The 27594-nt window shown below is 34.1% G+C and overlaps 1 protein-coding gene and 1 non-coding gene across 3 annotated transcripts in view; one reads left to right on the forward strand and one right to left on the reverse strand.

The window, feature by feature from the left end:
• SRP54 (signal recognition particle 54) overlaps positions 1-27594 on the reverse strand; it is a 40432-nt gene that overhangs the window by 8866 nt on the left and 3972 nt on the right. The window contains exons 2-13 of one of the 2 annotated variants that reach the window (XM_036029257.1): positions 24762-24894; positions 20290-20400; positions 18119-18210; positions 17079-17163; positions 12703-12807; positions 11862-11928; positions 11723-11780; positions 7044-7194; positions 5569-5717; positions 5230-5330; positions 4671-4757; positions 337-410 (exon numbers count right to left, since the gene is read on the reverse strand). In XM_036029257.1, the coding sequence (XP_035885150.1) occupies positions 337-410; positions 4671-4757; positions 5230-5330; positions 5569-5717; positions 7044-7194; positions 11723-11780; positions 11862-11928; positions 12703-12807; positions 17079-17163; positions 18119-18210; positions 20290-20367 (1047 nt within the window). In that variant the 5' untranslated portion in view covers positions 20368-20400; positions 24762-24894. The remainder of the gene's footprint in view (positions 1-336; positions 411-4670; positions 4758-5229; positions 5331-5568; positions 5718-7043; positions 7195-11722; positions 11781-11861; positions 11929-12702; positions 12808-17078; positions 17164-18118; positions 18211-20289; positions 20401-24761; positions 24895-27594) is intronic. The other variant, XM_028506999.1, reaches the window with a different exon arrangement.
• On the forward strand, positions 15213-15346 carry LOC114493671. The gene has a single exon (XR_003684283.1). It is a non-coding gene; the product is annotated as a small nucleolar RNA SNORA13 (small nucleolar RNA).

Consider the following 27594-nt stretch of genomic DNA (forward strand, 5'->3'; position numbering starts at 1 on the left):
ACATGAGTTTTTCTTTTTTAGATTTTATTTATTTGTTTTTAGAGAGTGGAGAAGGGAGGGAGAGAAACATCAGTGCAAGAGAAACATTGATGGGTTCAAACTTCACTGAATCTGCAGCTCAGGAGTGTGCCCTGGCTGGGGAATCGAACCAGAGACTTTTTGCTTTGCAAGACAACACCCAACCAACTGAGCCATAATGGTCTGGGCTTAACATTAAGTTTTTAAAGTATATATTTTTACCCAATTATTAAAATTAATTAAAGCTAGTTCATCTGTTCTTAGAAATTTTAATGAAAAACAAAAGAAGTTAGAAAAAAACTTTTTAGGATAACTGACCAAGATTTGACTGAAGGGGCCCATTTTCATGATATTCTGAAATTGTTCATACATGTCTCGCAACGTAAACTGACCTGAAATACAATATAAATGAGTCAGATATATTAGAGAATGTACATTTCATTTAATAAAATTGATCTTTTCCTTAATCAAGGGTTCACCTTGAAGCACACTTATAAAATATATAAATATTTTGGGCTCAATAAATATTTATTGAGCAGTTACTATGTGTAAGATCATAGGATGCAGTGGAGAGTATACAGATACACAGATCCTATCCTAGAGAAGCTTACATTCTATCAGAGAAAATGGAATAAACAAATACACAAGAAACCTGAAAACATGGCAGACAAACTACACCAATTAGGATGACTAAACTTAAAAAGCCTGACCACACCAAAACTTAAAGAAAGAAGATGTGGAGCCTACAGCAATCTTGAGAGAGAAGAATCAAGTTGGAGGATTCACACTATTTGATATCAAACTCTACTACAACACCACGGTAATCAAAACAGCATGGTATTGGCATAAATACAGATAGAACAACAGAACAGAACAGAGAGCCCAGAAATAACCCCATACCTTTATGGTCAATTAATATTTCAAAAAGGAGGCAAGAACATATAATAAGGTAAAGACAGTCTATTTTATAAATGATGCTGGAAAAAATGGATAAATACATGCAAAAAGTGAAACTAGACCATTTTATATGATACACAAGAATAAACTCAAAATGGATTAAAAACTTAAATTTGGGCTGTAAACCACAAAAAACCTAGAAGAAAACATAGGCAGTAAAATCTCAGGCATTTCTTGTAGCAATATTTTATCTGATATATCTCCTTGGACAAGAGAAACCACAAAAAATAAATATGACTACATCAAACTAAAAAGTTTTTGCTCAGCAAAGGAAACCAAAACAAAATGAAAAGACAACCCACAGTATGGGAGAACATACTCACTGATACATCTGATAAGGGGTTAATTTCCAAAATTTGTAATAGACTTATACAACTCAACACCAAAAAACAAAAAATCTAATTAAAAAAATGGGCAAAGGACCTGAATAGACACTTCTCCAACAAAGAGATATAGATGGCCAATAGACATATGAAAAGATGCTCAACATCACTGATCAGCAGAGAAATGCAAATTAAAACCACACTAAGGTGTCACCTCACATCTGTCAGGATAGCTATCATCAATAAATCAACAAACAAGTGCTGGCGAGGATGTGGAGAAAGGGGAACCTTCATGCACTGCTGGTGGGAATGCAGATTGGTGCAGCCATTGTGGAGAGCAGTATGGAATTTTCCTCAAAAAATTAAAAATGGAACTGCCTATGACTCAGTGATTCCACTTATGGGAATATATTTGAAGAAACCCAAAATACTGATTTGAAAGAATATATGCACCCCTATTTTTATTGCAGCACTACTTACAATCGCCAAGATATGGAAGCAGTCCAAATGCCCATTAGATGAATGGATAAAAATGCTGTGGTACATTTACACAACAGAATGCTACTCAACTGTAAAAATGAAGGAAATCTTACCTTTTGCAACAGCATAGATGAACCTGGAGAGTATTATGCTAAGTAAAATAAGCCAGTCAGAGAAAGACCAGTACCATATAATTTCACTTATATGTGGAATTTAATGAACAAAACATAAAGATGTGGAACAAGCAGGACTTTCATATATTGCTGGTGAGAATGTAAAATGGCAAACACTTTAGATGATTATTTGGAGTTTTTTAAACAGCTTAGAAGTCTATAAACTGGAAAATGGGTAGACTGTGGATGACATACTTACTACTCAGAAATAAAAGAACAGGCTACAAGTACAACTACATGAATTAATGTAAAAATATTATCCTGAGTCAAAGAAATCATATAGGAAAAAAAGGATGTATTCTAGGATTAAAAAAGGATGTATTATAGGAATCTAGGATTCCTATAATATGCTTTACTGGGAAGGGGAATAATATTTCTAGAGTAATGGAAATGTTTTATGATGGAGCATGGATTATTGAACATTTGTCAAAAGTGATGAAATAATATCCTTACAACCAGAGCATTTAATCACATGCAACTTAACTTCAACTAAAAAACTGAACTAACAAGATAAAGGAGAAAAAGTGCTTTCTATTTACGTCCTAAAGATACAAATGGAAAAGGTGTTTGGTTTTAGGCATTCTGAATTTGAAGTGGCAGTATAATACCTTAAAAAGAAATGTTATAGCGGGCAGCTAAAAATGCAGAATGAAATAGTGGTAGAGAAGGTTAAGGCTGAAATACTTACTTGGCCATTATAGAGATGTGACAATTGAAGCTGTGATAATATAGGAAATCTGTCATGGCACCCAAATGAAGAGTTTGAAAATAGAAAAGGCAGATAACACTGTTAAATATTGGGAACCAAGGAAAAAGAAAGGTCACTTGCCAATTAGAAGGCCCTTAGTGACCTCAGAGTTGAATAGAATATTAATAGTAGAAACAAAATATGGAGAGACATAAGGAATGACCCAGGGCTCAGAAAGCAGACTTACTAGGAATATATTATCCAGTTTAGTGTGGTAGCGAAAGCAGTGGTAAGGCTAGTTAGATAGTGGAAAGCAGGGAATTTCAGGCAATAAAGGATAGATTAATTCATTCAACAAATATTTACTAAAGATCTGCTGAGTGCCAGAAACTGAGCTAGGTACTGTGAACATAAAAGATAGAAAACAGAACTGTGAAACCTCCCTTCATCTTCAAGCAGGGCAGACAGACATCAAATAATTGTGATGAATAATACAATTACAGAATGCAATGGAAATAAAGAGCAAAGGGTTCTTCTTAGCCTGAGAAGCAGGTAAAATGTCCCTGTAAGACCTTTCAGGTCAGACCTGAAGTGTGAGTAGGAGTTAGCCAGTTTGGCTGAGGAGAGGAGGGTAGAAGTAGAAAGAAGAGAGATACCTGTCTAATAGGCAATGTGCAAGGGCAAAGTCCCAGAGCTGAGACAACAATATACCTTTGAGAAACCAAGAGAAACTCAGCCTGACTAGCACATGGAATGCTAAGAACCATGTCAAAACGTGACATGGAAGATGTGAGCTAGATGGCAGTCATTTAAACATTCAAAGAGCAATGGGAAGCTGCTGAAAAGATTTTAAGAAAGGCAGTAATGAAATCAGATTTGCATTCTGAAAGACCATTTTGGCTGCAGTATAAAAAAAATTGACTCAAGTGGAAAAGTACAAGAAGTTAGAAGATGTTAAAAGATTTAGAATAACCAATCTAGGCAAAAGATGAACTTTCATAGATGCAGAGCAGCTAGAGAGAAGGGGAGGGAATGGAGATAATTAGGAGGTAGAATCAATCATTAGGACTAACTGAATGATGGGAAAAGGGATAGACTGAACAAGGAAGAGATCAGAGGAATGACAACATCCAAGTTTATGACAGGCAAAAAGACAAATGAATTTACCATTCATTGATGATGACAATGGAGTGGGATGGGAAGATAAGGACATGTTGAATTTGAACTACCTATAAAACATCCATGACTGGTCCAGTAAACACATAGATATGAGTAAGAGGTGTAGAGAAAGAAGATGGCCTAAAATGTTCCCTGAAAAACACCAACATTAAAGACAGAGGTAAATGCCTAGGTACCTAATGAGATAAGTTAGAAGGAGCAAAAAGGCAAGACAGAATGTGACCATAGAAATTAAGAGTGATACCTCCTTGTATCACTCTATATACCATAACTATATATGGTATAGTCATACCATATATAACTATATGTTAGATTTAAGAACCTGAGCTCTTACTCACAATGATATACTTCTCTATTTCAATGTGAAGAAAATATGCTTGTGTATTTCATTATTTTTTTGTTTTTATTGTTGACACTATTACAGATGTCCTCACACTTTGCTCGCCTCCACCCAGCCCTACCCCCACCTCCCTTGGCCTTCACCACACTATTGTCTGTATCCATGGGCTATGCTTATCTTTTCTTTTTACATATTTTATCACATATTCATAATTTGTAAGTAGATTAAAGAGAGTGTTCTAACTTTTAACCTGTTTTACTTCAAGGAACCCAATGAAAGTCTCAATTTTAACTTTAAGGAAATTGATTACAAGAAAAAACATAAAATGTATTTCATAATTACTCAGATGCCTGAGATTTAAAATGGTGTGCATATAAATCATCTAAAAATAAACATCTGAGGAACTGACTTTCATAATAGGCTTATCATTTCAAACAAAATAAGACTAGCTTTATTAATAAGAAAATAAGAGAAGATATCTAAGATTAAATGCTTTTGGCTACTCATTATACCATGTTTCAACTTCTCTATAAGTGCTTCATTGTCATCCAACTTCAACTCGTTGACTTTATCTATCAGTCCTTCAATGTCACCCATACCTGTAATATCCAAAAAAGTAGAATTAACAGTAGTACACCTTGCTTTACATTACACAAAATGCATGTACACATGTAATAACCCTGTGAGACAGGCTCTGTTGTTTCTGTTTCCCTTTATAGGTGCAAAAACAAGCCAGAGAGGTTAAGTGACAAAGCCCAGGGTTTAATTCCATATTCCATGCTCTCTATAACACCCAGAGACACTACAGAAGTTTTACTGCCATTACCACTGCTATAACTACAACCACGTATTTTTGTATTGTGCTCTAAAACTTTTCCAAAGAACTTGCCATCTAATAACTCATGTTACCACTCTAATCATCATCCCTATTTGACAAGTGAGGAAGATAAATCATGGAAGGAAATTATTTTCCTGAACTAGTTAGAGAGAGGGCAGGATTACTATCCTAATCTGTCTTAAAGATCCACACTATTTCTTGGAGATTTGTGTGTATCCCCCCAGCATACATACCAAGAAGTTTGCTAATGAAAGGCTGTGTTTTGAAAGGTTCAAAATCATCTATATGTTCCCCTGTACCAATGAAAATAATTGGACTTTTTGTGGCAGCAACTCTGCAAAAAGAAAACATAAAAGGAAGACAAATTTCTCACTTCTTTCAAAGCTAACTAGACAAAGGTACATAGCTCAAGTTTCTAGTAACTCCAAAATTTTGTCTCTATTTAAACTTCTTTTACAGATCATATTAGGTCCAATATCAGAACATATTTTAAATGATCAATATGAAAGCCATAAACACACCCACACCCACATAAGCTTAAGATATAGGACAAGAGCATCAATAATACTTACGCACTGAGTGCACCACCTCCTTTTGCATGGCCATCAAGTTTTGTCACTATTACTGAGGCTACATCTACTTTATCTTTAAAAGCCTTAGCCTGGGCTTCACAAGCCTGCCCAATGGAGGCATCCATCACATAAACAATGTTATCAGGTTGCTAGAAAATAAAAATAGAATATACATATTTTTACTGACCTTCAGCAATTTCATTATTAGAAGCTATGTAAAATATTTATTATAATTCCTCATTCAATCAACAAATATTTATTGAGGGAGTACTATGTATTAGGCACCATTTATATCTTTGTCTTAGAACCTAAGACAAATGAATAAGAAAATCCTTCTCCTCGTCAGACTTACATTCTAGTCAGAGGAAGCTGATAATAAATAGACAATATTTCAAGTGTACAAAACAATTAAAATGGGATAAAGAATATCAGTTTTGAGGTGTGGGAGACTTCTTTAGTTACAGTAGTCAAAGAAGGCCTCTCTAGAGGTAGGCCTTCTCTGGGCTCATTTGAGCCCAGGCATACATAAACAGAAAGAAGTTATACAAAGACCTGGAAGAATCACATTCTTGGCAAAGAGAAAAGCAAAAGTAAATCAGACAGAAATAAAAAGTAGAAGCATACACAGAAACCAAAGTGAATACAATAGAGGTGAGGCTATTTCCCTTAGTTCTAATCAACTATGTCAAAATAATAGCACAGCTAAAAAGAAACTGACTAGCATTAACCATTAGCCAAAGAATTTCTGCCTCCACCCAATGGCAAAACATTGGTTTATAATATGTGGTACAAATTAGCTATAAACTGCTCCTTCTTTTCAAATTACTTCAATCACAATTTAGTTTTATTTATTTTTAACAGATTTTTAAAAATTTACTTTTAGAGAGGGGGAAGGGAGGGAGAAAGAGGAAGAGAAACATCAATGAGTGAGAGAAACATCAACCTCTCGCATGTCCCCAACCAGAGGCCCAGCAGTAACCCAGAAATGTGCCTTGATGGGAAATCCAACTGGTGATCCCTCAGTTCGTGTGGTATGATGCCCAACCCACTAAGCCACACCAGTCACAATTTTAATGAGACACTAAATGACGGTTAATATTTTTGAATGCTTCATTTTGAAAATCTTTGAAAATTCATCTTAAACTAAATGTTTCTAATTTAATGTGAATATTTATTGAAAGGAAATTCAACAGCCATCGAAGGTTAATTCTTAAATTTTTTTTTGTTATGTTTTCTCATCCATGCTAATAAGATGAATGAGCTAGGAAATTATTTTTCTGATATGAGCTCATGAAAATTTTATACTTAATGTACAGAAGATTAAGTCCTTATCATAGAGATAAAGGTGCCTGAACAAAAATAAGTTACTTGGAATCTGTTTTACAGGCAAAAAATAATTTATATGGATCATAAACTCAATCAGGTTTAAAATTAAGTTAACCAGTCTTTATAATGTTAAATTGAAGCTTACTTACTATAGCATTAGCAACTTGAAGCATTTCTTCAAACAAAGAGTCTTCTTGTTTATGACGTCCACTTGTATCAACAATAATAATTTCAAAATTTTCATTTTTGAATTTCTCCACTCCTTCAGAGGCAATGATAACAGGATCCATTTCTGTGTAGCTATTTAACACAGACAAATGATTGAACGACCACAACACAAAATTTCCAAATACTAGCAATTTGGAAATTTTTAGTATACCTTTAATCTGTTCTGGAAAAGTCATAATGATCTCAATTTCAGTTTAGAAGAATAAACTCTAATAAATATTAAATATAGCAATTTGCTTGATGGTCCCCAACTTTTTTGGCACCAGGGACGGGTTTTGTGAAAGACTGGAGGCGGAGGGACAAGAAGAGGAGCTCGGGTGAGCTTCGGGGGTTGGGGACTCTTGAATTTACTTCTAGATCGGCATAAAGGAGTATCCAATTTCCCAATTACAAAATCCTGTATGATTCTGCTTCATGACTTTTCTGAGTTGTGTTTTCTTTCATTTTTTTGATCCAGTAATTGAACTTACATTACTTTGTGTTTCACACATGTCCTTTAGTATAGTAATTGAATTTGGTTACCTAGGGTTTCACACATGCTTTTCCATTCAACATCCTTTTGTAAGCATTACAAAAACCATTAAATGTTCCTGTAAAACATGACTTCTGGGCTATACAGCATTCCATCAGATGGCTATCATTTATTAAATAAATGCCTTATTATAGGCTATTTAAGGTCTTTCCAATTTCTTGTTATTAAAAATACAGCCGATATGAGAAATACAGTAGTGCTGTTTCTTTGAAATCGTTATGACACACTTCTACAGGCTGAACTTGGATAAAATGGTCTGATCATTTAGACTTTTGGTTTTTAAAATGAAAATGTCTTCCACAAAGTTTAATTTCATTCCTATTTCACTATACTTTCACAATCCTCAAAAATTGATTAGTGGCAACTTTTATACATTATCGATACTGTCAGGTGAAAAGATAGATAATGTAAAAAAAAGTTTTCCCCCAAAATTAACAATATAAATTTGGTAGAAATATACTTAATAAGAATATCTGTGAGATTTAATTGAAGAAAGTTACTGGTATGGACATAAATTTTTTTTTAAGATTTTATTTACTTTTTAGAGAGAGGGGAAGGGAGGGAAAAAGAGAGGGAGAGAAACATCAATGTGTAGAGGGTTACCCCTTGCACACCCCCTACTGGGGACCTGGCCTGCAACCCAGGCATGTGTCCTGACTAGGAATCGAACCAGTGACCTTGTGCTTCGCAGGCAGGTTTTCAATCCACTGAGCCACACCAGCCAGGGCCAGGACATAAAATTTTTTAACAAAAAAGACCTATCAGGTTCCTAAATGGAACTATACAAATACAGTAAAGATGTCAGTTCTACCCTGAATTAATTGATTTCAATGTAGTTCCAATCAAAATCTTGGGGAGACTTTTTCTTTTTTAAAACTTAATAAAGAATTATAAAATTTATCCAGGGAAATAAGCTGGTGAGAATAGGCCAGAAAATGTCAAAAGAGTAGATATAGACTAGTTATGACCATGTACTTTAAATGTAAGATCCAATTAAAATTTATAATTGTGCAAAGAAATATGATCAAAGGTGTTAATAAGAAGGAACTTGATTAAATACATACACGCATACAAAGAAATACAATGTCATAAAAAAGAATTATCTTAAACAGTATAGTTTGTTACAGAGTTATTAAGATCCCATTTTTTGCCTTGGCTTGTGGAGATCAGTGGACTGAGCACAGGTTGCAAACCAAAGGGTTGCTGGTTTGACTCCCAGTCAGGGCACATGCCTAAGTTGCAGGCCAAGGTCCCCAAGTAGAAGGCATGCACTAGAGGCAGCCACACATTGATGTTTCTCTCCCTCTCTTTCCTAAAAGTAAATAAATAAAATCTTTTTTTTAAAATCCCATTTTTTAGTAATTGTTTTGATGGAGTATAACACACATAGAAAAGTTGCACAAATGATCAACTCAATGAATTTTCCTTTCAGTTTGCAGGCTGGTGCTCAAATCCACTGAGCCACACCAGCTATGGCTCTAGTCAATGAATTTTCACAAAGCAAACACACCCAGATCAAGAAACAACAACCAGCACCTCACTCCATCACTATTTTGTCAATAAGATCCCCTTTTGAATCAACTCTATATTGGTATATCCACATACAATAAAATGCACTATTTTAAATGTTCATTTGGATGAGTTAGACAAATTTATATAACCCATATAATCACTATCACAGTAATTGAAGTACAAAGCACTGTAAGATTCCATTTCAATTTAAAACCATTTATTGCGCCCTGGCTGGCGTAGCTCAGTGGATGGAGCACGGGCTGGGAACCAAAGTGTCCCAGGTTCGATTCCCAGCCAGGGTACATGCCTGGGTTGCAGGCCATAACCCCCAGCAACCGCACATTGATGTTTCTCTCTCTCTCTCTCTCTCTCTCTCTCTAAAAATAAATAAATAAAATCTTTAAAAAACCAACAACAACAACAACAAAAAAACATCTATTGCCCTGGCTGGTGTGGCTCAGTTGGTTAGAGGGTCATCCCATAAACCCAGAAGCTGTGAGTTCGATTCCCCATCAGAGCACATGCTTGGGTTCAGTCCTGGGTTGGGGAACGTGAGAGAGGCAAAACCAATACATGTTTCTCTCTTCCTCTCTCTCCCTCCCTTCCCTTCTCTCTAAAAGAAAAAAAAAAAGAAAAGTAATAAAATAAAGTGATCTATTTATCTAACTATATCTGTGTGTTCATTTGTATAGCCACTGAAAATAAGCACAGATGGACAAGCTAAAAACTGATAACTGGGCAGTGAAACTGTTAGTACTTGCACTTCTTTCATTTAAAACTTTTGATTAAAATAGTGTTTTTTTAAAAAACAGGAAAAATTATGTAACAGTTCTGTATCTACTACCTCCCCCCACCAAATGTTTTATATATATATACATACATATATATACTTAATATTGCACATATAATTCAAGTTCTTCCCCAGTCCCATTCCCTTCAGCCCCCCATGAGGAAACAAAGCTCACTAATACGTGAGTCCATATGTCATATGTTTTTTTAAGTTAAATGAATAAAGGAGAGATTATTTAATAAATGGTATTGAGAATACTGGTTAAGAATTAATGCTCTGGTTTTGGTCAAAAGCTCAAGTACTTATCAACTATATTATATCACTTGCAAATTTTGAATCTGACAGATATAACTGTTTATTATCCCATGATTTTCAAATCTATTATTAGAAACAGTTCTTATCCTAAAAATAAAATTCCTAACATTATTCTTTAATACATCTCTTCAAAATTATCATAAAATATAACTAAAAGAAAAAAATTTTTAATGAAGAACATATAGCTGAAGTTCACTAAGTTCAGGTTTTTGGTCGGCCATAAAGGAGAAGGAAATGACTAACAAAATGTCATCTATTTAATTACTTCAAATTTTAGCTTCTTTAAACTTTCTTTCTGAGGGTAAAATAAACCATTTACATTAATAAAGTTAAGAAAAGTGCTATTTCCTCAAACAAATCCTTCTATATTCAATCTAGATTCATTTTTTTCCCCATTACTATTTATCCTCTTGATCTCCCACCCACACCCATAATCACCACACTAGTATCCATGGCCATTAGTCCTTATTCCTTTTTGCTGTATCCCTCCACCCTCTAACCCTCCCAGAGTTGTCAGCCTGCTCTCCATCTATGAGTCTGTATCTATTTTGCTTGTTAGTCCACTGAGTCCATATGAGTAAAATCATACAGCATTTGTCTTTCTCTGACTGGCTTATCTCATGTAGCATAATATTCTCCAAGTCCATCCATACTGTCACAAAGGGTAACATTTTCTTTTTTATAGCTGAATAGTATTCCATAGTCCCTTTATCCACTCATCTACTGATGGACACTTGGGAGGCTTCCATATCTTGAGGACTCATTTCTTTTCTTTTTTAAAAGATTTTATTTATTTATTTTTAGAAAGAAGGGAAGGGAGGGAGAAAGAGAGGAAGAGAAACATCAATATGTGGTTGCTTCTCATGTGTCCCCTACTAGGTACACAGCCTGCCCAGGCATGTGCCTTGACTGGGAATCGAACCCGCAACCCTTTGCTTCGCAGGCCTGTGCTCAATCCACTAAGCTACGCCAGCCAGGGCTTGAGGACTCATTTCTTTTAATTAATCATTATAACATATGCAAACTACCTAACAGAATAGCAATGTATAAATGGAATGAGAGCAATGATCAGAATACCTAAGATATCTGTAGATTATAAGCCATTTTAAGGTGATCAAACTTTAAAAATGATATACTAAAAAAAGAGACAGAATAGAATTCACCACTGTATGTTTAATCAAGGAATGCTTCAGATAGGTCTTGACAGAAATAAAATGAATAGAGAAGCAGAAGGAGGTCAGAAGTATGCAAAGGCAGGATGATAAGCAGGCCAGGCATTCTATCAGGCTGAATCAGAACAGTCATGTTATAATAAAAGTTAATATTATTAAATATATCCCAACTTTGTTCCAGAGAGGATTTATGTTTATAAGTATAGATTATGTGACTAGATAGCATAAAATAGACAAGCTGAGGCACCTGAGTATCAAAATTTAAAAAAAAAACCCTACCTTCCATAGAATGGAATTCTTGCTTTAGTAGCATTCTGTTTTAGTTGATCAAAAGCCCCTATGAGATAAAGAGTTAATGAGTCCTCAAATTTAAAAATAAAAATTACAGAAAACAAATCTTCAAATTTCAACACATTACCTGCTCTGAATGTGTCTGCACATATCAAACAGGTCTTCCAACCTTTCCTCTGGTAATAATAAGCTAACTGGAAAAGGGAGATTAAAAATATATAATATCAATAAAGTATTATATAATTTTTTGTTTATCCTTGTTATTTAGGAAGAAAGTAAAACTACTCATATTCTCCTAAGAGTAATATTATTAAATTTTGAATACAGCAAATTTCCTAATACATAGTTTACATTTTAACTGCCATACAGTCACATTCAAAGGATATAAAATGATCAAGCAAAAAATGACTATAGTACAAAATGTTAACAACTATTAGTGTTAATTAAGTATAAATAATCACATAATCCTCTAAGAAATAATTCTTTGCCTTTTTCTAAACCATAACACAGTGAATGCTTGTGAAGCAAAATGTGGTAACAAAGTTAAGGCACCCAATTCTGGAGGAAAGGGTGGTATAATGAATTAAAAATTAGCATAAGGATAAGCAAAATAAAGATCTGTATTATGCTTGGTATGACACTGTGAAAAGGGAGTCTTGAGCCATCAGAGATAAGGTAAACTTTCCATTTTTTTTCCTCTAAAAAACCATAGACTCAGCTCCTTTAAAGGACAGGAAGTCTTTCTGATAAAAGAAATAGCATAGCTATACTCAAGTCTATCATTCTTACAAGAGAGACTGCAGGATTATTTTTTCCTATCCTACAAAAAGCTATCACAAATACATACTAGATACATCAAGTAATACAAGACCATAAAGCAACAATACTATAAAGACTGGCTTTAACATAAAATTTGATTTTTACAAATATCTTCTCCACGACCTTATTTTAGAATTAAGTAAATTTACCTTTGAACATGTGGTAGTTTTACCACTCCCTTGCAATCCGACAAACATGATCACGTTCTGTTTTCCTTTAGTGGGTGTCCATGCTTTAACTCCAGGGTCTACAAGCTACATTCCAAAAATAAACAGAAAATCAGGTTAACATATGGTTATATTCAAAACCCCTCTCTCTCTCCACAACTTTTAAATTGTAAAAATAATTTAAGGACATTTGGCATAAAAGGCAGCCATAACTCTACCATTCTAATATAACTATTTCCCTTTGTATACATATAGTGAAATTTAAGGACTTAAAATAATTCATTGTGCAAGCTTGTATTTACAAACCAATCCAGAGTAAGGATCTCAAAACACTTTTTAGGATAAAGCAGAATGTGAATAAAATGTGAGACCAAGTATGAGTCAAAGGAGCAATCTACATCAGCACTGCAGAAATATGAAAATATATGTAAAGGACACAAATGAATTTTTAAACTCCTAGTAATGGCATTTTAAAAACTAAAACAATTGATGCTAACTTTAATATTGTATTAAACTCAGTACATCTAAAATGTTTACGTTTCAACATGTAGTTGAAATGTTTAAAAAATGAGATATTTTAATATTCCCTTTTCCTATACTAGGTCTTCAAATCTGTATGTATTTCATACTTAAAGCACATTTTAATTTGGACTAGTCACATCACAAAAGTGCCCAATGTGGCTAATGGCTACAATATTGAGACAGCACCTATCTTGATGTTTAATTTGACATGTTTATGTATGAACAAAATTACAAATTACACGTGAAGACTTTCAAGGTCAGTTAAATATCAAATTCTCCAAAGCCAAAGATCTACTATTGTATAAATTCATTATATTTAGAGGGTTAGTAAAAAATAACCACCAATTTTATAAGCTCAGTGGAAAACTAACATACACATATGAACAGTTCTCAAAATAACAGACTGACTCATTTACAAGTCAGTTGTTTGAAACTGGAAACATGTATCTCCATGTAATAATAAAGCCATAGTAATAGTTAATGTCCTAGACCAGAGGCTGGCAAACTATGTGTATAAAAAGTTTTATTGGAACACAGCCACGCCCATTCATTTACTGCTCTTGTGCTACAACAGCAGACCTGAGTTGCAACAGAAATAGCCCATAAAACCTCATCTAGTTCTTAAGAGGAAGTTTGCCCAGCCCATGCTAAAGGATACCATAAAAGTTGTATAACCCATATTATACCTGAGTTTTGAGGAAAGCCATGTGAAGAGAAGGGAGAAAAATAACACACATTTAGCCATCTCTTTCTCAGGCACAGACCTAGCCTTAAGAGAAGTTCTGAAATATGCCAAATCTATCTTAAACTTAAATCCAAGTCCCTCGCCGGGTAGCTTAGTTAGAGCATCATCCCAATACGCCAAGGTTGCAGGTTGGATATCCAATCAGGGTACATACAAGAAGCAATCAATGAATGCATAAAAACATGGGATAACAAATCAATGTTCCCCTTCTCTCCCCCTTCCTCTCTCTAAAACCAATAAATAAACATTTCAATAAAAGACAAATCCACACCCTTTCCTTCTAGATCCTTTCAGAACACTGATGCCACCCTACATTTACATTCTCTATATCTCATGGCCAAAAAAGGTCTCTATGAACCTACTACAAGAATTATTATTTTATAAATCTACTCTTCCAACTGCACCTTATAGTAGCAGTACTGAACTTTTTAGTCTAAGGACTCCTTTATAATCATGGTAGTTTGTAAAGGTTAGCTACAATGTGGAGTCTGAAACCATATAAACTGTCATACTCTAGTACAATGATTTTCAACATTTTTCACCTCATGGCACACATAAACTAATTACTAAAATTATGTGGCACACCAAAAAATGTATTTTTGCTGATATGACAAAAAAATAGGTATAAATTTTATTCATTCACACCAGATGGCTAGTGTTGTGTTGGCTGTTGTCATTTTTTATTTGACAATCTAAAGGAAAGAGGTCAGTGCCCCTGACTAAAATAGTCAGGCACTGCATGTTTTAAAAATTCTTGCCCCACAGTGGTTGAAAAATCCCTGCTCTATTACATTAAAATCTGTTATTGTATCTTGTACTTTGCATGGATCTTATACTGGTGCATGATTTTCTAACTTCATACATTAGTCATTTTGAAAATATTGGGGTTTGCATTCACTATAAAAGATCAAATGATTTTATTTATTAATATCAATACTGATCTCACCAGAAAAGTAATATTAGGACACTGTCAAATTCATGGTAGAGATATAAATTTCTAGTTTTTACTTGAAAGCTTGAATTTTATTACTGGCCACAATATTGTTAGTTATCTGTCCCTAAAATGACGCGCTCACTTTATTTACTTAGGAGAAAATATATGCCAAATGTCCAAGTCTGAATAGCCACAGATCACCTGTCTTTTGTTAGTTCACATAAAAATGGTAATCTAGAAAAAAAAGTGGCTTACAATCAACGATGCATGTACTTTCAAAACAACCATCATTGCCTTTGTGTTGCCCATTCACTTTTGGAAACTAGTGAATGTGGTGTCAAGAAAGGCATACACTAAACACTTTGCAGCCCTTTCTTGCCCTTGAAGATGGTGTCTTTGGTGTAGGCGCTGCATAAGTAACAATGTAAAAAAAAAACAACAAAAAAAAACAACTATCAAATTTCAGTGTGCAGCAAAAGGGCTTTATATGTATTTCCCCTTTCATTACACAAAATCTTATAAAGACATGTATACTCAAGGGTCAAGGTTTAATACAACTAATAATTTTTATTGCTCCATCAAGGACATTCTTTAATTTTTTTTTAATTGATTGATTTTAGAGGGAGAGAGAGAGAGGAAAAAAAAACATCAATTTTTGTTCTACTTATGCATTCATTGGTTGATTCTTGTATGTGCTCTGACCAGGGGTTAAACCCACAACCTTGGCATATCAGGACAATGTTCTAACCAACTGAGTAACCAGCCAGGGCCATCAAAGACATTCTTAAATGAAACTGGTATTTTTTATTTTTATTTTTTATTTTTACTGCAAGTAGGTAGTAAAGAGTACAATGACAACCAGTATAGTTTGGTACCACTGCTTTGATTCATCCTAAGGAATTTTACCTACAATTGCTTTTGTACCATCAGTGCAATTATCAATACAGTAAAAGAAACAAAAAAGGCAAATAATGTCTTAGTGTTATTGTGAAAACAATTCAACCTTACTTTATATACCACTGCTCTGGACCATAAGCTTCTGTGTATAAAGACAAGTCTTACTCATCTGTGTTATCAGCAGCATTTGGCACACTGCCTGGAATAAGGCAGATACTCAATAAATGCTTCTTAATGAAGCACTTGATGCTCCAGAATTGCCTACAGATGCCAATCCCTAAAAATAACAATTTTTCCTCACCCATGCTCACCTCTGGTGCTAGATGAAAAGTCCTACACAAGGAATTTGGAAATGAGGCCTGTGTCTGCCACTTTCTAGCTATCTCATTTTTCTCAACTGCAAACTGAGAAGTATGACTGGATAAATTCTCTGATCCCTTTTCCTTAGGGAAATTTTCTGCTCCAAATTTCCTTAGCCATTAACTAGTCTACAGAACTAAACTGAAGTGGCATAACCATCTGAGACAACTAGACTCTTACGTACTAGACTCTTAAGTACTAATCAGCTATGCAGGAACCAAAAGAGTAAATGAAATTAATCACGCAACATAGGGAAAAATATTAGGAGACGACTAGCAAACATCTGTTGCTCTTAAAAAAAAAAAGTTTTTTAGTTCCTTTGTTTTTCTCCCCCACCATTAGACCCATTTATATTTTTTAAAGCTCTAAGATTTTCACCATAATTTTCATGACAGCAACTGCAATATCAGTTCTAAGGTGAGACAGGGTAATAATATTGATTACATAGGTTATATTTACTAGATGCAAAACAAAATTTCACTAATTCAAAATTTCTCATAATCTAGGCAAGAGTTAGGATATTTGGTCTTTTCAAAGGAAATTATGTACAAAATGAACAATGTTGAAAAGAACATTCACCCAGGGTGACTTTCTATACAAAAGCAAGACCTTCGATAGGTAAAACTTGGTATTAACTTTTTGGAACATGGCTTTGGCATTTTTTTTACAGCAACAGTGCTGGCTTTCATATCTGTACTCACAATTTTATATTCAGAAAAGTTTATAATAAAAAATAAGCCACTTTAGAAAAGTTAATAATCCTCAATATTTTTAATATTGATGAATAGTCTATAAAAACAGAAAAAAGTTTTCTGAGATAGTATTTCTGTTTGTAGTGCTAATGTATTTTTAGCCATTGAGTCCATAGAAAAATGTAGTGGAGTCTTGATATACTTTTACCTTCACAAGTTCTTTAAATACAGCATGCTGAATCATTTTTCTTTTGTTAAGACCAGATGCCATCTCCTCCAGATCAATAGCAGACCTTCATGATGATGGTATTTGGGGGCAAAAGGGAGAAAAGCCAGTTAAAAGACTCTAAAAAAGAAGTTTCTGCCCGAAAGACTGTGGAACCGTTCAATCATTCATATTAATAGCCTTCTAATTAACATGCATATAATTACTACAAATTCAAAAGCCTGTACCATAAAGAATTTACCATGAAATATCAGATGCAAGACTTTGGTTAGTTTTGCAAGGCTCTTTTTTGGGGGGCGAGGGGTGTGGAATGTAAATATTAATTTGTCTTCACATCACTGCAAAGTGTTAATTTTGTTTATTTTTCTTGCAGCTTATCTACTTAGATGCCTTTACACCTAGCAGAAAATAAGATTAATTTCTCTCCTACATGTTTAAATGCTAGTAGCTCTACATATCCAGTCTGATAGCATGAAAAGGAAGGACAGCCCGAGTGTGACAAGGGCTAGGATTCAGGCAGTTAACTGAGTTGCCTACATTTTTCTCAGTGCCCTGCCCCAGTGCCCCTCCCAATGAACACAAAAACTGAGGCCATACATTACTCCTTCATTCAAATATGGACAAAGAAACCAAAAGGGAAACAAGAGAGAAGACAATTGTCCGATATAATCAGAAGGAGACCAATTAATGCCATCTTGAGTCTGAAGAAGATAAAATGGCACCACTTTTCTATAAAGAATCTAAATTGTTAAAAAGCTTTTATAATAAAATAAATAAAATACTATAGAGTATATGATTGAACCTATCCAAATACAGTAGTAAAATGGGAAGAAATCCATAATGAAATGAAAGCCATGTGTAGCTTATTTTTTGAACAATCATTACGAAAACATACTATACACACAATTTTCTAACATATAAGTTTGATTCTTTGCCAGCGCTGTATGGCAGAAACATTTCATGATACATCAGACTTTTCAAGTTAGCTCTTCATCCCAGTAAACTAAATTAATTAAACTTACTTTACATTTTCTCTTAGTTGTTTCACTAGTTTAATATTAACATCTGCTTCCAACAATGCTGTACATACTTCTTTTAGCATAGCATTTAATACCTGCAAATAAATAATAAAAATTTAAAATGCCCAGTGTTATCACTCAATCATATAAAACAATAGTTGATCAGTCATCATATATTACCATAGCTTAATAAAAACAATATTACACTATTGGGGGAACAAAAAGTTTTTGTTAGAGAGATCATCTTATTAAATGTTAAATCATTTTGTCAAAATAAGACATTCATTTAGTTTTGTTCAAGTAGGTATTAATTACAATTTTATTCATATGGTAAAGTAATAATAAAGACAATATACAAGCCAAAGAAAGTTACTACACAATAGTGTTGCCATTGAAGTTTCCTATGTCACTGAACACCTCCTATTGCTTATATACAACACTTTATCTTCACAATAGCTGCTTAACTGGCCTAACATGGAGGAAAATGTAACAAAAGAAAATGATCTAGTCTGACCTAACCATTTTACTATTTCCATTTAGAGCAGAGGAACAAAGTAAAAAGAAAATGCTCTTCCACTAATAACTCACTATCATAACACATGTGTTTGAGTGGCAAGGCATTGTGATGAAAAGATCAGAAACTATAGTCTTAAGAAAAGATGAGGCTTTTGCTGCTATGTAAATAAGTGTTTATACACTAGCTCCATGAGGGCAGGGATTTTAGTCTATTTTGTTCACTGCTATATTCCTCATGCCAGCAAAAACGTAGGCTCTTAAATAATTCTTGAATGAACTCTCATCTTCGGCTTCCTATGTCCTAAGAGGTTTATCAGATTTCTGTATCCCTCATTAAAGGGATCTGATAAAAATGGAGCTGATCTTTCATTAGAGGGATTTCTTCTTGTTAACTCCCTAGCAGCATAGTATGAAGAACAGAAAAGCTACCAATTCAAGCAATAGCTATTATTCTACCTCCCACCAACACTCTTCTTCCTACTTTCTTTTTTTTCTACAATAAACACAAAGCTGTTATTTGATTTATTCTGAGTTTCAAAGATTAAACAGTGGTTTAAGTTATCATTTATTATTTAATAATCATTATTAGAAAAAGCCCTGGGTGAAGAATTAGAGAAAAGATTATAATCCTGGTTTTTCCAATAAATAAACATGTGAAACTGGCTTTCTACTGCTATTAAATGAGAGGCTAAACTAGCTAAGCTCAAAGATGGTTTCAAAATTATTTAATAGCACTCAATTACCGTGTTGATATCAAATTTAACATTAGAATTTTTTCAAATCTCCACATTAGAAACACTTTTTAAGAAACTGTTGACACTATTATAGATGTCCTCCATCTTCCCCTAACCCCCGAAAGTAGTTTTTACCTATTATTTACTTTGATTCTTAAAACCATCTTGTAAGGTAAGTGCTATTTTCTCATTTTGTATATTAAGGAATCTGAAGTTGACTTGCCCAAATTTTTATCACACAGCTACTAAGTAGCATGCTAAACAAGGTCTTCCAAAACCAAGTTCAGTAGTTTTTCATTGGTACCACAATATATATAATGTATTCTCGTGGATTATAATCACCTTTTTTTGACTGACAGACCATAAAATACAATGTCTGGGGAAAAATGGGTGAAAGAAAAATCTTAAAACAACAAAGCCAGGAAGAAGAATATTTCAGATACCATAAAATGAATCAGCTTACAAAATCTCCAAAAATTGAACGAAGACTTCAGAGAAAATAAATCAAAGTAGCTAAGATGAAAATATTAGCCTTATATAAGAATGCTAAAGAAAAGCCAAGGAGAAAAGGTCAGGTACACACATGCCTAGCCAGGATGAAAGAGGCAGGACACTGAAATTTTAGGCCTATGTCAAGATAAAAAGCAAGAGTATATTTATAGATCTATGCTGTTTTCAAGATATAAATGTATGTATTTTTACATGTAAGTTAAGATTTTGTTCCATTGTAATTCTTTATAGAAAGTTGAAATTAGTAAGATAATCAACTCTCAATTAAAAAACACTAGTATATCCACTTTAGGATTTTATCTACACATATTAAATCAACATCAAGATAAACATAAATACAGAGGTTACTAATAATCCATTTCCCCAATGCTAGTGATGATGTTCAGTAATATATATTTCACGAATTTTATATACCTCTTCATTGATAATGGTGGCATTGCTCAAAGAGCGTAATGCTGATGTTATTTTTCTTCCAAGGTCTGCTAGTACCATCTTGAAGGTTTTGAGACGTGATTACAAGGAAATCTAGGAAGAAAAAAAAATTAAATAAAAACATTTGAAAATAATTAATACCAGTTCCCACAATTGTAGACTTCTAAAGAAAAGTACTTAAGTTCAAATTAAGGTATCTAATGTTTAGATACTATAACTTCAACTTCTATAGCTTCAACCTGCAGCTTTAGTACAATCAGGTCCAAAGTTAAAGCGGCCACTTGGTTATGATGCCTTATGTTTGAACACCTAATTGGAATATTCTATATGAATCAATATATTCAATGTCAGATAAAATGTTTTGCTTAAAATTAAATCTGTTCTCATTTTGGACACACTTGTGAGTATGAGTAACCGATGTATTGTATACATCTTTAAATGAAAAGAAAGGAAAAAGGAAAAGAAAGAAAGAAAAAGGTAAATTCTCCCCTTAGGTATATTGTCTAATTTAGTAAATTGAAGCACTTTTTTCCCCAATTATTTTGATTCATGATCTAAACAAAACAAACAAACAAATCAACAAACCCATTCACAAAACAAAAGTTTCATTTAATAAATCATTTAGACTCACAGGGGTATTCAGCCTGCAGCCACTGGTCACATGTGGCCCAGGATGGCTATGAATGAGGTCCAACACAAAAGTATAAATTTACTTAAAACATTATGAGATTTTTTTCTGTGTGATTATTTGTTGCAATGTATTTAATGTGTGGCCCAAAACAACTCTTCCTCCAGCGTGGCCCAGAGATGCCAAAAGGTTGGACACCCCTGAGAGTTTTCACACACATTATATTATCTCATTTTATTCTTCTAACAATCAAGAGAAGTGGCATATTATTAATCTCCCTATTTTAAAGCTGTTCTCGACTCCCCAAATCTAAGCCAAGATAACCTCAAAGGTTTTTTCCAGCTCTAAAATATTATGGTTTTATAAAGTGTGTAGCCATACCTACTACATGTTAAATCAGGATGCAAAGACTCATGGATGGTAAACAAGTAAATATGACTTGCAGTCCCTGCTCTCAAGTTGCTTATTTCCTAGCTGGCAAGATAAGGAACATATATTAACAGCAAAATAAAATATTAAGAGAGAATTCCTCTTGCCTGACTGTCTTTGAACAGGGACATCAGCTTTTTTCTGCCTTCAAACTCAAAATGAAACATCAGTCTTTCTTAGGTCTGAAGTCTGCCAGCCTTCAAACTGGAACTGCACCATTGCTGGGCTCTCCTGAGTCCCATCTTGTTCGAGCACCCTGTGGATCTTGGGACTGTCAGCCTCCATGATCACATGAGCCAATTCCTCACAATAAATCTCTTTTTATATGTGTGTATAAACATATACATATCCTACTGGGTCTGTTTCTAGGGAGAATCTTGACTAATACCAGGAAAGTACTAGTTCAAAGCTAGCAATAAAAATTTATGGTCAACTACCAATGATTATTTCTGTAATAATTCAAAAGAAGGAAAAACAGGCTCAAGTAAACAGGATAGGCTTTATTTAGAGGGTTGAATATGAATTTGGTCTTGAAATATGGATAGAATTTGCATAGGTGGAGAAGAGGACAAAGGGAATTTGAAGAAGGTGAAGTGGCACAAGCAAAAATGACATGGAAAAGCCTGACATGTACTTATACCTAATGTATGCACTGTCCTTATAGATTATTGAGTATTATTTGGGGGACAATAAATAAACATTCTGGTCAGGACAGCAGGGTACATAGTTAGAAGGAAATACAGGTTGAAAAAAGCTCTAAAAACCAGATTAGGGAATATCAATTGTCCAACATAGCAACACTGGCAGAAAAGTTCATTGTTTTTAACAACTGTTCTGTTAACCCTTCCAAGCTAATCTAGTCTAATTTAGTAAACCAAGATTATCACGACTAGGTCTTATCTACAGAGTATACAAGAGATTAAAAATAAAACAAATGGGAGGAAAGAAGGGCTGATTCATTGAGCACAGGGAAAGTGGAAAGATGAGGGAAGTCAAAAGAAAAAGAAAGGGAAAATGCACTACAGGACCAATCACTGGCAAAGACATTCTAGGTTGAACTTTAAACTAGATACTACCCTTCCATTCAGGTAAAATTTTATCATTTGTAACCTAAAAAATTACTACCAACACTTGATGGAAATGAAAAAAAAAAAAGTGCTTACCGTAAATTTTTTACAATTACATTGTTACTTAACTTGAAAGAGCAACTGCTTCATAGAAAAGATGAACTTTGTATTCCTTTTCCCATACTCATTATGCTAAATTATTATTGCTCAAGTAAACATGTTTCAGTTCATCTCCTTTACCACTCACAGCATTACCAGGAGTGATATACTGTAATATTAATTATGACACCACAATTAACTTTTTGAAAGACCATGTCATAACAGATCATCCTCTGTTTTAGAAAGCTATACTAGTGCCCTAGCTGGTGTGACTCAGTGGATGGAGTACCAGCCTGTGAACCGAAGGGTTGCCAGTTTGATTCCCAGTCAGAGCACATGCCTGGGATGCAGGCCAGGTCCCCAGTAGGGGCGCACAAGAGGCAACCACACATCACTATTTCTCTCCCTCTCTTTCTCATTTCTTCTGCTCTGTCTATATAAAATCCTTAAAAATATAAAAAATAAAAAACAAACCTACCTTCCCATGTTAACTGGCTCTTTTGAATTAAAAGTAAAAAACTTCTGTGAAGTTTCCCAACACATTTTTTCCTTATGTAAGTACTTATTGGCAGCATATTTTTAAGTATTTTTGCCTGATTATAAAAACCTGTACTTCAGTAGAAGAAGAATAATATTTAATGTCATTTATTTATACAGTGTTTCCTCTGCAATTTCCAAGGATGTGTTTCTGAAAACTCTGGTGTTAGAATTCTCCTCAAAACCTCAACAACTTCCCATTTTATGCAGAGGGGAAGTCTTTAGAATGAATGGACTATAAGGCACTTCCAAACACACACAGACACACACAAACACAAACACATGCATACACTTGACTGCAAATCACAGACCTTGCTGTTGATGCTGCACATTCCCACGTCAGAGCCTTAGTACTAGCCAGCATACTCTTCCCTGGCTGACAATATAGCTCCTTCCCTTATCTCCTTCAGATTGTTGTACAGATGCAATTTCTCAATAAGATCTTCCCTAACCACCTGTTAAAAATTGCAAACCCCTGACCCTTTTTTCCCTCATTGTTCTATTACCAACTAACACATGACTTATTTATATTGTTTATGGTCTATATATAATACTAAGTAAAGTGTAAGCTGCATGAGGCCAGGTATTTTTGCCTCTTTTGTTCTCTCCTGTGAGCTCCCTGCTTTATCTATCCTCAATCTTACACAGTAAGTTTTAATAAAAATGAGCTTTATGAATGAATTTATTTAAGACTTTAGGAAAAAAGCAAGACTGGGGAACCAAAGTCATGAAAGGTCTTACAAATATCTCTTAAAAACCACTAAAATAAATCAATGGAGATAATGCGACAATTGAAAAGGAAACCAATGACCTAGGTAACTGATCCTGTACAATTAACATTCATTTGCCATTATTTGAGAATCACACAATGTTGTACACCTGAAACTAATATTGTATGTCAACTATAATTGGAAAAAAAATCAATGACCTAAGTAACTGCGATTGTACAATACTTACTTGCCATTACTTATTATAACTTTTCAGAATTTCCCTAAAAAGGATTTCCAACAAGATTCTTGAAAATTAACTTTACCTTGTTTTAATATCACTAAAATGCAAACCATCTTTTAAAATGTTAATAGCTAATCCTGCAACTCAAATTGTTGTGATTTATAATTTAAGGACACTCACTCAAAATTCTCTAGGCTAACTAAAAAAATGTATAGAAGTAAATCTGTGTATACCAGAATTTCATAAAAAAGGAACCTGTACTTAGATGGAGCTGTTGGAAAGGTAAGGGATTACTGTGTAAGCACTACTTCATATAGTTTAATACTTATTACCTTATTCCACCTTCACAACAATTTTATGACATAATCAGGTTAAAGAATGGAACAGCCACTCCCTACAAAAAAAAGCAAAATAATTTCCCCCAGTCCTTTGGCTACACAGCCTTAGATCCTAGAGTATGAAGGATGCTTTAAACAAGGTTGAATATCCTTGTGGGCAAACTGCAGAGACAACTTTTGCTGCTAAATTACCAGGAAAGAAATCATATTCTAAAAGCAAAAATGCACATTCTCCCTCAGGGAAGAGTTAAGTATAATGTCCAGAAAGGATGTACAAGGATTGATCTTGGCTCAAGTCACATGTTCTTGTAGTCTGACTAGGAGCTGGGTAGTAAGGTGATGGAAACAGGCTCAAGTTTGGGGTATCCTAAGTAAGGCAAGCACAGGGCTGAGTATCATACTTACCAGCTGCAGTGTGAAGTACTGGGAAGAGCATGGGCTTTGGAGTCTGACAGATTTGGATTCAAATCCCAGCTCTGCTACATACTGGCTGTGTTACTTTGGGTAAATTATTTAATCTGAGCCTCACTTTCCTCACCTGCAAAATGGAAATAATACCATTATCAAGGTAGTTACCCTGAAGGGCTGTTGTGAGGACTAAGTGAGACACCATGTATAAAACTGTCTGCAAGTGCCCACTATATTAACTACTAACTTGCTTTCATAAGTGACACCAACTGGCTCTCCCTATATTATCTGAAGTGTAACTAAACTGGAAATTTTCTGAATAATGCTACTCAAGTACCTGTCTCATTACCCAGAAGCCACCTCTGGAATCTTCAAAACTTAGTACCATGTTGTATGTACCTGGTTATTATTCAATAGAAGAGGGAGTGTCCAAACAGCCACTTTACTGTACATAAACAATTCTAAATATTCCTGCCAGAACCTTGCCTGATCTGAGATTGTATAAATAGTTCCTGATGATAAAAGATTTCAAATTCTATTACAGTCATGCACTGTAATGCTCATAATGTTTCATTCAATAACAGACCACATATACTATGGTGATCCCTTATGATTATAATGGAGCTGGAAAATTCCTATTGCCTAGTGCTATCACAGCAATCATAACATGGCAGTGCACATGTCGGTGGCAATGCTGGTGTACAGCGTTTATAAAATCTATAGTAGCATACATTCATTTACCACTCACTCACCGATTCACCCAGAGAAACTTCCAGTCCTGTAAGCTCCAGTCATGGTAAGTGCCTTTTGCAAGTGTACCATTTTTTATCTTTTATACTGTATTTTTACTGTAGCTTTTTTATGTTTAAACACACAAATACTTACCATTGTGTTATAATTTCCTACAGTGTTCAGTATCAGTAACATGCTGTACAGCTATATAGCTTAGGTGTGTGGTAGGCTATATACCATGTGGTTTGGTAAATGTACTTTATGATGTTCACACAATGACAGAATTGCCTAAGAATACATTTTTTTAACTGATTGATTTTAGAGAGAGAGAGGAAAGAAGGGAGGGGGAAAGGGGGGGAGAAGGGGGGTGAGAGAAACATCAATTTGTTGTTCCACATACTGATGCATTCTTTGGTTGATTTTTGTATGTGTCCTGATTGGGAATTGAACCTATAACCTTAGCACATGATGTTCTAACCAACTGAGCTACCCAGCCAGGGCACTAACAATGCATTTCTCAGAATGTATCCAAATTGTTAAGTGGTACATGACAATACAATGAAATTCCTTATTTAAAAAAAGTTGTTCTAAGCCCTAGGAATATTAGACTAAAGAACTAAACATTCACATATATTATGATAAGTAAATATGTTGAGAAAATCACTTCATTATAAACTGTTATAACCTAGTAAATAGCCCAAACCAATACTTGTTTTCCTAACTATAACACTAAATACATACTTTTAAAATTCTGCACAGCACATCTATTCATAGTCTATGACCACAGAGAAGTAAATTTATTTAACATAGCAGCCTACAGGTATTTTATTTGACAAAATTATATTTGAATAACATTATTATGTAAATTATGACATTTATATTTAGGAGTATTTTTCATTCCAAACCTACTTAATCCTCCAAGGAAATAATTCACCTTTATGCTTTGTGATTACAAGTGGATACACATCCATTGTTAAAATTCAAACATTACAGAAATATTCAAAGCAGAAAATAAAATTCCCCTAATCATAATCTCTTATCCCTTCATAACCACCAATAATAACTGGGTAACATGCCTATAGATTTTATTTTCTAATGCATATAATTTAGACAAATTTTCACAAGAATTATGGTTTTGGGGGAAGTGAAGAGGGAAGCAGAAATGAGGAAAATTCTTTTGTAAATATGCTTGCTAATAATAAAAATATGCTTAAATGCCTAAAGCAGAACATAAAACTGCATATATCATATAACCCATATTTTGTCTATATACAAATATCCAAAAAATGACAATAGCCATCAGGAAATGAAAAAAAGACATGATTAGATACCACGTCACACACACACACACACTAGAATGACTATAATAAAAAAGATAGGTAATAACAAGTGTTGGTGCAAATATGGAGAAATCAGAACCTCATACAATACTGGTAGGAATGCAAAATGGTGCAGTCTTTTGAAAAACAGTTTGACAATTCCTCAAAATGTTAAACACAGAGTTACTATATGACTCAGTAATTCTACTCCTAGGTACACTCAAGATAAAGGAAGACACACATTTGCACAAAAACATGTACATGAATGGTAATTAGTGGCATTATTCATACTAGCCAAAAAGTGGAAACAACCCAAATATCCCTTAACTGATGAGTGGATAAATACAATGTGTTATTACCCATAAAATGGAGTTTAATGGTACAACATGGATGACTCTTGAAAACATTATGCCAAATGAACAAACCATAGCGACAAAAGACCACATATTGTGTGATATTACTTATATGAAATGTCTAGAACAGGCAAATCTATAGAGACAGAAAGTGGATTAATAGTTGCTTAGGGCTTGGAAGTTTGGAGAAAATGAGGAATGGCTTAATGGTAACAGAGTTTCTTCATGGAGTGATAAAGATGTTTTAAAATTGATTGTGGTGATGGTTGCACAACTCTAAATAAAACCACTGAACTGTACATGTTGGGTGAACTGTATGGTATATGAATTATATTTCAGTAAAACTGTTAGAAAATAGTATCTGTTATCTCTAGATAGTAAATACTAGTACTCTTTATTTTATTATTTATATCTTTTTGTAATTTC

Source organism: Phyllostomus discolor, chromosome 1, assembly GCF_004126475.2.
Source record: "Phyllostomus discolor isolate MPI-MPIP mPhyDis1 chromosome 1, mPhyDis1.pri.v3, whole genome shotgun sequence".
Lineage (NCBI taxonomy): Eukaryota > Metazoa > Chordata > Mammalia > Chiroptera > Phyllostomidae > Phyllostomus > Phyllostomus discolor.